General features: G+C 35.3%; 1 protein-coding gene across 1 annotated transcript in view; it reads left to right on the top strand.

Moving 5' to 3' along the window:
• Positions 1-13,414, top strand: part of LOC129244441 (rap guanine nucleotide exchange factor 4) — a 97,593-nt gene that overhangs the window by 16,714 nt on the left and 67,465 nt on the right. The window contains exons 3-4 of the mRNA XM_054882068.1: positions 9,931-10,073; positions 11,529-11,620. Coding sequence (XP_054738043.1) covers positions 9,931-10,073; positions 11,529-11,620 — 235 coding nt within the window. The remainder of the gene's footprint in view (positions 1-9,930; positions 10,074-11,528; positions 11,621-13,414) is intronic.

Here is a 13,414-nt window from a genome sequence, read left to right on the forward strand (position 1 = left end):
AAAATAAGAATTCATTCGTGTGTGCAATGTTCACATTGGCTCTTGAAATTAACCCCACTTTAGAAATTAATGATCACAAATTTTTAGAACCTTGGCACACGCATATGGAATGCGATGGGGATCACGCTGTGATAGACACAAATACATCATCCACGTGACTGGTACAATTTTATAAGAAGTGTACGTTGCAGAAATCCGTTCAACGTAATTGAAATGAACTTACAAGATTTTTTTTGATTTCCAGCTTTTCTTAAAAACAAAGCTAATGTGAAGAACCAATAATCTAGATGGGGGAAAATTCGTTTGGAAAGATATTAGATGGCTAAGATTTACAAAGAGAAATTTTGCAAAAATTCTTTATAAAACCACTTTAGACGAATATGCTCCTTTTAAAACATTGAACTTGTTACAACGTGGTGTAAATAGCAATAAGCGACATATCAATGCTAACACAAGACATTAAGATCAGCTCAAAAAAGAAAAAGGATCTCCTTGATTTACTACCATTTGTAAATCCATGCTTTCATCCTTTTTATAAAAGTTTGTTAACAGATAACTCAACTGATGTACATCCAGATTTAGTAGAAGGTGAATCAGAAACCGAATAACTTCGACTGATATACATATTATACTTATACTTTCAAATAAATAAATATTACATATAAATATTACAAAAATAAGTTTTCGGAAAATGTCATTTAGTTTAAAATAATGAATTTGTAAAATTCCTTTTTTTTTAAATAAACTCGTATTAGTGAAATGGACTAACTCTTTATCTTGATAAATTTATATATGCAATAGTTCCTTAACTCAATATGTGCCACACAAACAGCAACCAATTCTTTTACAATAAAAGCCTTAGTCAACATAGTCATTCTTATATCATATGTTATGTTTGCAATAAACACTTTTATTTCTTTTTATTAAATATCTCCTAAACAAAGGCAAGTTTCATTATAATTGTTTAACTGAGCATTGTGCTTGAAATGATCAATAATTATGTATTTACAGTTTTTTAAAGCTTCTTTCTACATTTCTCAGAAACGCTTCTGAATATAAAAAGCTATTTATCTCGGAAGCAAAGTTAACGACTTAGGCGATTATTGCTTATGACCACAGATATATAATTGGCGTGTAGGTACATCCTCTGTTAGGTGTTTAGCTGAACTCTTGCTCCGATTTGTGGTGTGCGCTTTGATGTGGTTTCTCAAATGGAATATTGAATATGAAATAGCGAAATTTCTTAGTACCACATTCAAACTGTTGAAAAAGATAATCCGTCCCAGATGAGCTGGGCAAAGAATGGGACTTCTGCACATAACATGGCTCAGTAGATTTTATTACAGGACACTCCCTTATAGTGTGTCACGGTACTTGTGCTCACACTTACCAACGTAAACGTACGCACGTGCCAGCTGACACGATGAAACTAATGAGAGCCCCATGTAAATGAATTCTCACCACCTTTCCGTAGTATCGTAGATCGTACAGTACATTTCAAAATTATTTACAAAATAAACTTAGAAACAATTTAATTTTTATTAAAATAATATAACTTAAAAACAATGTTGAATAATATTACTTATAGATAAATGAACTATTTGCATTTGGTGGTTTTTGACTTTGGAACAATGAAAAGTTGTAACTGATAACGCGGATGTGTGTAAAACTGTGTATGCAAAACCATCAATGCAACATTGTGTCGATACAAACAAACACAAACACACACAAACCGATGTATTGTGTAAATATGTTTACTAAAAGAACGCAGTTGTTTTCTACGTGTTAAAGATTTGCTCAATTTTGTGTATCCTACGGGCAACGGAAACGGACTACGATACGTTGGTGAGTGTGAGCACCATAAGCGAATGGGCTTGCCTATGATCTACTTTCGTCGGAACTGAAGGGATGAGGAGGAGGGCGAAAGTGTTAAACATGGTGTCTGCAGTTATCCCGTTTTGTCTAAAACAGAGCTTTGTCTAAATTAGCTCGTCCATGTGCCATCACAATGGGCCATCTGTCCGAAGAGCAGCCCCTGGACCTTCATAAAGCATGTAATTTGTGTGTATCTTTTCAACCATTATATGTTTGTGCTTGCTGGCGCATTGTGGGGACTCTGTGTGAACGAATATGTATGAACACTCAAGCGTATTCAATGGCAGCAGTGTGGCGTTTTGTTCATTTTACCATTTAACTTGGATAAAAAACAGGTGTTGCCAGAAAGACACGAACGTCATCCCCGAATTTATTTCTAGTTCAGTCCTGTGTATTACTCGGATGTATATTGACTCATAGCTTCTGCTTGACTTTTTGATGAATTAACAAATTACGCGCTTTGTTAAATCTTTGAAATGACGCAAGGATCAACGCCGCAGCTTGCAATTTACATGCATAATTCATTTTGCTTCTGACTTCTACTCTATGTTGCTGTCATTTCATAAAGCTTTATGATGTCCCATTTGGGACACCATAGGGCATTCCTCGGTTTAGACATCGTTGCTGCTGTGCTTTTCTGATTAGGAACTACTTTAATCAGGTACGCAAATTACAAAATATTATACATAGTGAGTATAAGTGAGGTTTGAAATTTGCTTAATTGGGAAAGTAAATCGTAAAAAACAGTAGTAAAAACTTCAAATTTAACTCAGACAGAAGTTTTCGAAGTATTATAATTTTTAATTCTTAATTTGGAACAATCTAGGATATATTTGCCTATGTTTATTTCAATATCTTGGACTGATACAACTGTGTCTGACTGTCCGCCTGTACTTTCACCTGATATTATTTTGATCAATTGGAAGAAGCCTTTTTAAGAATCCTTTGAAAAAGTGTGGTGACAGGAAATAAGAAACTCGTAAATCAGGTCTGCATTAAGTTAGGATCAAAATCAAATTTTTCTAAAGGCTAAAATGAAGTCTCGCTGCTGCTAATAATTCCTTTAAACACAGGAATATGTGCACTGACATTAACGAATTTCAGAAGTTTTAACATTTAAACATAGTTTACATGACATTTGATGGACAAAGTCTTAAGTCAATATATAATAAGTAGGAGTGTGAGGTATGTACGTATAAATAACTCTGTAGGCTTAAAATCGCTAGGTATGCATGTAAGTATGTATATGGAATATATAAGGAATCAGTAGGCAATCACCCATTAGTAATCAATCAACCGTATTTTCCTACACATACGAGTATATCCATGCACTAGCAACACATATACAAACTTACTGACTTGGCACGTTCACATACACACAAACGCACGCATTTGCTGCATAAAAACATCTCTGTATAAAATACTCCCCAAGTTCACTACAAGTGCTCTGAAAGTGCGGACTAAAAGGCCATATTGAATTTCAACAAAGCAAGTGCACACATCCTATTTGCGTCGTCAACCAGATGTTTACACAGTTGACTTCTGGCTGGGGGAGGCGCTTGAAAAATTATTCTCAAATACAGTAAACCTCTTAACGTGGGGACCCGTATCATTTGGACGCTCACAAAAATTTAGCAAAATGTTCAAACGTTCATGCTTAACTTGACACAGTCTATCACGGAGTTTGATCGCTGTGCAATTGTCTTTTGTGGTTAATAGAATTTTGATTTATTGCGATACAGTGGTTACAGCGAAATTATGTAGACATAAAATTTTATGAGTTTGCACTTCTCGATTACTCGTATTCGATTCAGTATATTCAAGGCCAACATAGACGTACAGGGCGTTTTTTTAGCTGCATGAGAACTATCCGCATCCATAACTATGGTTTGACAGTTGAATGGCAAACTGTGATGGCATTTCTGTTCAGTAAGGTTTGGCAAGCCATCATGAAACGAACAGAACATCGCTTCCAAACTGTGGAAATTTACTTGGAAAAAATAAATCTGTTCACAAAGTTTACAGAGCGAAGGGTTGAAGAAGACGCCGAAAATTCCATTCGTCGTCGTTCTCAACTGAACAATTTTACGTAGGGCTCTTGCCTTATGTGCTTATAAAATACAGCTCGTGCTGACGACGGTCATAGAAATAGTGAATAGATCTTATTCAATTATTTCAAAAAAATGCAGAAAAGCCATGTAAAGCCCCATCCCGGGAGTCTTCTTAATGTGAAAGTGAAGACGAGTGTATTAAAAATGATACTCGAACTACTCAAAATTTTTATTGTATTATAACTTGAGCACGCAACGTGGACAGATTTTTCTGTATTTATACATTCCTAATAAATGAATATATGTAGATGACAGCTCTAACCATTCTCTTAAGAAGTTTAGTGACTTAAAATTCGACTTACTACGGAAGTGAAATGTGATTAAAAATTTACAATTTTTCCACCTTCTCCCATGAAACAAGGTGAATTTACCTACTAACTTCCGAGTTTTTGGGTTCTATAATAATATACGTATACCATATACACTAATTGGTCTTAAAACAGGAAACAAAAACAAAACTTTACTCAGTTGAAAACTATTAAATATTATTTTTATGAACTATTTTTATTGTTTTGTGAACCAACAAAAATAACGGTAGTATGCAGTGCGTCCGCCATAGGTTAGAATCTCCGTGCATGAAACAAGAAAATGATAGAAAAAGGAGGAGGAGATTGACCAAACTCCGAAAAAGGGTGTAAGCGCCAAATAATTTTTAATTTTTTTGTTGAAAATTTTCGAATATTTTAAGATTTTTTATATCGAGACTAGCATTTCCCAGTGGGCTTGGCACCACCATACATAAAATGTTTTTTTATACCGCAAGAAATTTTTCATATTAAGTTTTCTTTATAGAACTCGTAAAATGTTTAAACAGTTGAATTAGTTGGTTTTTTTTCATTCAACATACTTTCTAAAGATGTCACAATAGCCTTTTCTGTACTTTTTTAAAATTTGATTGTGGTGGTCACCTATATACAGGTAAGGTGAAAGAGCCGATAAAAACTTGTAATTAAACTTTGATTCTTTAATTTCCATTTCATTTTTTTACGCTAAATAAATTATGCTAAAATAAATAAAGTTAAAAATGTTTTTCCAGTTCCTTGAATGCTCCAGTTTTTATTATATTTTCGTCCAAAATTAATATTAACATAATACACTTACAACCACAACAGTACAACAGAAACGCTCATAGGCGGCTGTGTATTTGTTGTTGTTTTTCCCATACAGGCATTTCGTATGAGAGGAAACCATTACTCACATAAAATGTCAGGAACGGCTGCACCGATTTCAATCAAGCTTCACACAAACTACCTCCTCAAAGATAGAAAATAACTCTGAAATGTTTGTGTTAATCGGTTCGGCGGTTCTTGAGTTATAAGATTACCAAGGAAATGTAACTTATTTTTATATATATATGTAGATATTCTAAGTGAGAGAATTAATTTTCACTGCATTCAAAACTCAAAATAAATATATTAAAAGTGTACTATAAAACTTATTGCGATTCGCTTGTAATGCTAGTTAATACAATGACAAAGTCGATGCCCAAACACTGAAAAAGAGAACTCACACTCAGGAAATTAAAATCTTCATTAAACTGCCGATAAATCCATTCGTTCGCATTGTTTCTCTTTTCCATATGTCTACATAGATAACTGGTGAGTTTTGCACGGCGATGCCCGCCCGCGGCATCCTATGTCCAGAAGTACTATAACTTTCGACAGATGTGGTCTGGTAGAGCATTGGCGTGGCAGGAATCGAGCCTTGTAAATCTCGAATGATACGCAAATGCCCCACTCTGCTGTGAATAATTTGTCGAATTTATGACTGGAAACGCAAGTGCGAACTAGTAATCGCTTATGTAAATCCAAAAAAAAGCGTGACGATGACAACGTAATCATTTGCCATCGAAATTTGCTGCTGTTTGGATCACGCAATTTCTAATGTGCAATGTGTTGATATGTATTGTGGTTGTAGTTGTGTGGATGTCGTTTGCAGACACTATCAACAATCACGCGCCCAATATTGAATATTTCAGCGTTATTGCAAAATATTTGCATACCTACTCAGTTGGAGATGGGCATGTATCGTCATGTACCCAGGAATATATTGACCATAAGCTCTAGACACTCCAGGATATACATTGTACTCACAGCGATGCTCTGTGAAAGTCATGTATCCGTTTATACATGACAGGGTAAGATAGGAAATGGCCCTTCATTCGCTCATTCTTAATTTTATCTTTCATTAACCTCTCTCTTTCCCTCTCTAAAATCTCACATAATGATATGTGTTAAGCAACCTTCACTTAAATTCATTCCAGCCTGTAAGTATGCAGCAAATTGCGTTTTTGTTTATCAATTCATTAGCCGTTTCTGTTGTGTGTCTATATCTGCATGCATGTGTGTGCACATTTATGTATAGGTACACATTCGCACATATGAGTGAAAGTTTAATTTTCATTTTTAATCAATAATACTTAAATTATTCCTAACGTAATTTTGTGGGCAAAAAATTTCGCGATTTGCTTGTACTTAATTACATTTGTGTAAATTTGATAAATACACAGGTAAGCTGCGTATTTATTCGAGTTTGTCTGAATACCCCTCTACTAAATTCAATAGTGTTGCCAACTCAGCTTCGCCAATATGATTTTTTGTGATAAGCTAAAAAAATAAAAACAATGGCAATTAAATACAATATTTCCTTTTTAATATTCATTTGTAGTTCGCTGTCACTAATTACTTACTGTTAAGATTTTAATCCTTTTTAGGCTCTTTGGGAAAGGGACTTATAATATTTCCATTCAGCAACGTATTCACCGCGGGAACGAAATCACTTTTGATACTTAATATTCCTTGCCTCACTGATTGAACCTCTGTTTGTTCACTTGGCTTTAGAGACCCCCAAACTGTGGTGCAACAATATTTTAACCTCCAGCTTAAAGGTTTGGTTTTTCGAGCATTCATCATACGGGTTTTTGTAACTTATTTTAAAAGATTTAGATCATAAAAGATGTTTCCGAACGGACAGGCTAGATTTTACTTAAATAAGACCTAGAAAGATCCACATCGCTTTTGGGATTAATGAAACTAAAGGCGATGATAAAAAGTACAAGAAATGTTTAAGTTTGAGATCTGAAATAATTATCTGGGTTCGTAAGCGCACTTGTTAAATTTCATACGCTTAAAACAAGACACAAAGAAGGATAGAAACCTATACCAAATGAGATTTCAAAGCAGATAACTAATAGAATCCAGCATTTTAATTGCAAAGATTTGTGGTATCATACAGACATCTGCTTTGCATATCCCTGGGAAGCCTGGAGCAGCGCGTCCTGTGTATTTATATATGTACACTTCTGTAAAATTGCAACAACTAATTGGAATGCACGCTGATTATTTTCTGAAATATCTAAAATGTAATATGCGTGGTCGAAATCTCAATGGATTTGCTTTATTATTGGGAACTTAATCCTACCATGACAACGTTTCTGTTTGAGAATTTTGTATTCTGTGTTTATTTCAACCCGCTTTTTTGTAGATTTTAAGCATTCAAAATTTAATTTATGCAACTGAAATGAGTATTGTACATACATATATCTGCTTATATATACATACAGTTCAGTTTGCATTGCTTAGTTCGTGGAGAAATTTCGTATGCAAAACACAAAACTGAACTTGGAACGTATTTGCGGGTATGTGCGTAACTCAGTGAAACCAGTAGTCAACCTTTTTGCAATGTTGTTGCTATTCGCCATTAAGTTCCCCCCTAAGAAGGGCCGAGGATTTCATGCAAGAATTTTATCAGCAGCAAACAAGGTTTTTATTGCGTGGCAATAAAGTTGACAAATTAAATGTAATGCTTCCGCAGACAAAAAATTAATTCCATAATGTCAAATCATCAATTGGGTAAAGTTCGAAAGCTTAGGCTTGATTGAATCAGAAGTATTTTTTACTTCTATATACTATCATTGTAGAGTTGTTCTCAGCAGACTTTGCAAGTTTAACATTTTTTGGGAAATTTTGATAAAATCAAGTGAAATATTGGCTTAGTGCTGAAAAACTGGTTATCCACTAAATAATATACAAATACGTACATTTGTTTTTGATAAAAATATCATAATATAAATTTATTAGAAATAATTTGGAACATTTAACAACTCCTGAGGATTTAAATTTGAATCAAAGTAAAATAACTGATGCACCTATTACAGGTTAAAAAAGTAGGGAACATTATCTGAAAGCAAAAGAAAGATGTTAAATAAACTTACGTAGATATTAAAAAACAACAAATAAATAATTTTTAGGTGTTTGGCCGATCTCCACAAATGGAGGGACCAACAGTTTTAAGCCGACTCCGAACGGTAGATATTTTCTTTGAGGAGCCTCTTTATCGCAGGATTGCTATTGCCTGCCAAAGGGTGACCGCTATTAGAAAAACCTTTTCTATCCTTTTGGTGTTTCATGCACGAAGATTCGAATCTACGCACTATGGAATGGTAGTTACGCACTAACCGATTCGGCTGAGGCGGCCGTAGATATTAGATTAAATTATGAACGTTCGCATAAAAAGCACTGTCAACACAAACCTTTCGTCAAATGAGTCAAATAATACATCCTAACTTTTATATACATAGTTGTTGTTGTTGCGTGAATGGCTGTGTTTCCTGAATTGGGAGGTATTGGATGGGGAAATTTAATAGCAGAAATAAATAAACAAATAAATGAAGAATGTTTTTTAATATATATTATATGCATTTGTACTGGCGCAAACTTTACTTACAACCTAGCGTAGGATGCTCGGATGTATGCATCTCCGTACATACATATGCATAAGGGGCGGCTGATACGAGTAATACGAGTACTACACCTTAAGACACTCAGCAATGACTGATAACACTAACGACGTGACGGAAGCTAGAAATTATAGCTATTTAGAGAACAGCGCTGTGATTGAATACCCTGTTAAAAAGCAAATACCTCGAAATAAAATGTTTAGAAAATGTTATCAGTCTTTGAGATCGACTATTTCAAAAAGGAAGAGAGACCTGTGAAGACGGCCTACGCCCAGCGATGATAGTAACCAAAAAATATTTTCGAAAAGTCGGTTTTTTGCTTAAAGTGGATTAAACAGAAAAAAAAATATATAAAACCATACTTTTCATTTATTAAGTATCTTATAGCGTACCTCGTACAAACATATGCGCTCAAATTCGCTGCGAGCTGGTTATCGGTCTGATATACCTATACTTTTTGAATTTTTCTTCATCATGAGACCTAGTAATTTATTATCGTTGCGAGCAGAGACGTCGTTATTCGCCTCTAAAACTTGTCGCCTTTCTTCTTTTTTCACTCGACCGTGCGATACATGCTCCTGTGCCAAAAATTGAGAGATTGTGACTCTACTTTATACTATTACTTACTCAATGTTTTAGCTGACTACTTTGGTATGGCGGTGGCGCCGAAAAAGTAGGCTTGTTTTCAACTGAATATAATTGAGTTATTTTTAAGTTGGCATGTAGCGGGTTGTTTAATTGATAATTGTGCTACTGCCCAATTTATATATACCTTGGGATGGCCCAAATAAAGTGCTTACAGATCGACACCCTTTAATCTCTCTTTCAATTTCTCTTCACAAATGTCCAAAAATAAGAAAAACGAAATTAATATTTTTGATTCTTCCATTGTTAACTAACTTGTGGGATTTTCAGGGTCCCTATAAAAATATACAATTTTTTTGAAATAAATTAGAGTATAATTAGAATAATTTATAATTTTTTGGACGTTTGTGAATGGAAATTAAAGTTACTAAATTATAAATTTTACGAAAAATCGATGGGAGGGGCGGAAAAAGTTGTGTGCTATTCCATAATTTTGGTATGTCTTTCATCCCTCCTAATGTAATATTAAATTATTATATCGAAATACGCTCCATGACCTTGTGTAGTGACGAAGGTAAAGAACTAATTTCCATTTCTTTAAACAATTTTATCTATTTCCAGTCCTTGTGATCGAAATTTACGCGATGCTGAATTGATATCCTGTCGTCTGCGGCGAGTGGAGCCATTGTGTCGTCTGCCCGGGTCAGCGTTGCAGCAACTGGCCATGTGCGGCTTTTATGAGGACTTGGAGAAAGGGGTGACACGTAAGTTTAGACGATAACAAACAGTTTTAAGTATAGACACAAAGTTTGTGCTTATACCTAGTAAACCTAGAAATCCTCGAATGCAAAAATAGTGTTAACAATGTCGAAGATTTCTCCAATTTCCATGAGCATCAGCAAGGCAGCGCAGTGCCTCAAATATAATACTTACTTAATGCAGTAATTTTGACATTAGTTGAATATTAAGTGGGACTGACACTTAGCAATAAACTGATGCAGCAGTGAGAAAAGCGCGGAAAGCCGTTCATGTTTCAAAAGATATTACTTGGATTTCGTTAGATAAATTCAGATATCCGAAATGAAATCTGCCATCAAGGGAAAACTGTGTTTGTAAAACGGGACTGCAGATGTTGTGATGAATACAAATATACAAACCTTGAATTGAAATTCCATGCTGAGGTAACTTATATGGCGAAGCGACACGTAAATGTACAGAAATCACTGTTGATTTTTAAGAACTTCATCCGTGCCCTTTCTACTCGTAATTAAATTAAGGGGGAACGCCACTGTGGGGGGTAAAAAAATAGTCGATTTTTGGGATGTTTTTTTGTAAGTAGGAATGATTATTCGAGGCAATTTATTATATGTATATGTATTAAACTATGTTGATGTAAATTTTTATTAAAAAATATTGAAAATTTACAAATTTATGTAAATAAACGTAACGAGTTAAAAAAATGGCGTCATTTGGTGGCAGCGATACAGCAATGAATAATCATCTGAAATCAAAAAACCAAAAATTTTATTAATCTACACAATAGTGGCTATCAATGTACGTAGCCGTTTGTTTCGTTTTTTTTTTCGACAAAATGGTGGTGATTTGAAATTCGATGTGTGTTTTTCACCATTTTTTTGATTTTCAACAGGCCCAAAAAAATAGTTATTTTCAAAATTTTGAAAATCGGCTACGTACAACGATAGCCAATGCGATAACAAAAATTTTGAAAAAAAGAAATTTAAAATCGGTGCATTAGTCTTCGAAAAATCGTTGCCACCATATCAAAAAAGGTCATTACGAGAAAAACGCGTTTGAAATAAAGCATCGTATCGTAAGCGCTACGGGGCCGAACCGACGAGCGCTCACTTAAGTGCACATAGAATCGGGAATAAAGCGAATTTCGCTTTGAAATTTTTACCACATTTTCTTGAGTAGTTATACTAAGAATTCATTCAATTCGATTTTTTTGAATTTTCACAGTTGCGTTGTCCCTTAACTCGAAATATGAATGCCAACATTTCATTTTCTTTATATTTTTTCCCAATATGGAAATATGCGCTACCTTATTGCAGCTATGGATATATGCATTTAAATCTTTATTTTGGCCCCGCGCCTAAAAGTATGCTTTGCTCCAATTGAGTTTATTGCTTATCGCCAAGTTAAAATATTATTGCCATATTTTTCCGCATCTTCATTATATTTTTTGCTTGTATTTACAGTATTCCGTGCTGGCGAACAGGGTCGCTTTTGGTATGCTGTTCTCGGTGGTTCGCTCGAAGTTCGTTATCACGCTTCAGATACCGATGGCAAGGTAAGTAAATGCACTAAACCTCAGACGGTAGATCAGTAATTATTTATGAGCGAAAAAAATGTTCAAAAAATTTAGATACAAAATTTCATATTTTCCACGATAATACCTTGCAATTTTTAACGGAACACCCTTTTTGGGTGTTTGGCCCCTATTAGAACAAAATCTTTTTGTTCATTTTAAAGCTACACGGAGATTCGAACCAACGTTCTCTCAATTTCGAATGGTAGTCACGCACCCACCGATTCGGCTACGGCGGCACACATTAATTTGAGTTAAATCTCAGCACTGGAATCTTAATAAATACTTTATTCTATATATTAAGATCAAGTTGCTAGTGCTGAATTTCACGTTGGCAAATTAGTTCGTAACGCAGCCTCGTAAAACAGAAACGAAAAAGGAGCATATGCACTTATACACTTATGTACATATATATACATGCATATAAAAATTCACGTTTCGGATGAGCTGCTTTTTGGCATTTCAAAAATTCAAATCAATGCAACCAATCGCATAAAATAGTACCAATAGCCCGTTTAATTAGAAATTTCTACAATAAAAATTCTCTATTGTACAATGAAAACTGTGGCACGGTGACGCCGAGGAAAGCAACAATGAGTCGCAGGGCACAGAAACACATTTCAACTATTGGTTTTTGTTAGCACTTTGTATTGATTATTTATTATTTGTGGCCCACACATTTCTTGAGGAATTTAATATTTCAAAAAAAAAAATGTTATTTAACCTGCATGTGTACACACGTGGTACCCGGGTACTGAAATGCTGATCTTTTACATGTTTTCATGTACAATTTTGTTTATACGGTTGATCTCTAGGGTATTCATTAAGATAGTAGTAGTAGGTTGAGGTGCCAGACTGCCACTGCCCAAGTAGCACTAAAGTGCCTTTTTGAAACCATTATGAGACCACCATTAGACAGATATCTGCAGCCAGTCGGAGCTGTTGATGTAATGGATAAAATGGATGGGATTTAGGGTGGATCACTGCCCCAAGCTGTCGAAGAAAGGAGCACACAGTGTGTTTAATCTCCTAGCTGCCAAACCCGGACATTTACAGAGAAAGTGCAGGACAAATGTTTGGTATGTCGGGGTCAAAACATAATGTGTCAAGGTTACGTGGGTCTCACGGGGAAGCTGGAGCTGGAATTGCAGTGTTTTGGCAAGTCTGGACTCACCGCAGTGAAAAAGCGAGAAAAATTGGTGATGTAATCGTTCACTTTGGCGCGCAACCCATCAATGCATTTCCCGACGCCATTATCGTGCGATCGTCAATGTAGGAGACTAGAGAGACTCCGTTTAATGACTGGGGAAGCTTCGATATATACATAGAAGTTGAAGAGCAAGGGTGCGAGGACACTACTCTGCGGAACACCTTGCTTTAACTTCCTCTGTTTAGAGATTTGGTCTCGAAAAATCACTGACGAGTTGATCGACACAGGACAGTCCTCTCGTAGGGGCGGTTTTGGTTAAGCCCGCGGTTTTGGCAGCCGGTTCTACGTTACTGAAATGACTCGAGTTTTTCCCAACAAAGGGCTGTCGTCCCAGCAAACTATCCCTGTCTAGTGAACCGTATACATCCGGTGTCTGGACCTTGCCGTCATTTCAAGGTCTTTTAAAAACTCTACCGTGAATTCGTGGATGTCATCAAAGACGAATTATTTTCTTTGAAACATGTATACTCGTACGCGGCTAGTGCTTATATGCCAATTATGTTGTCAAAATTATACAGAGCTTTTTTGCACTCTTAGCTTCGTAATATGCTATATGTACCTAACAT

This window comes from Anastrepha obliqua, chromosome 4 (assembly GCF_027943255.1).
Source record: "Anastrepha obliqua isolate idAnaObli1 chromosome 4, idAnaObli1_1.0, whole genome shotgun sequence".
In the NCBI taxonomy this organism is placed as follows: domain Eukaryota; kingdom Metazoa; phylum Arthropoda; class Insecta; order Diptera; family Tephritidae; genus Anastrepha; species Anastrepha obliqua.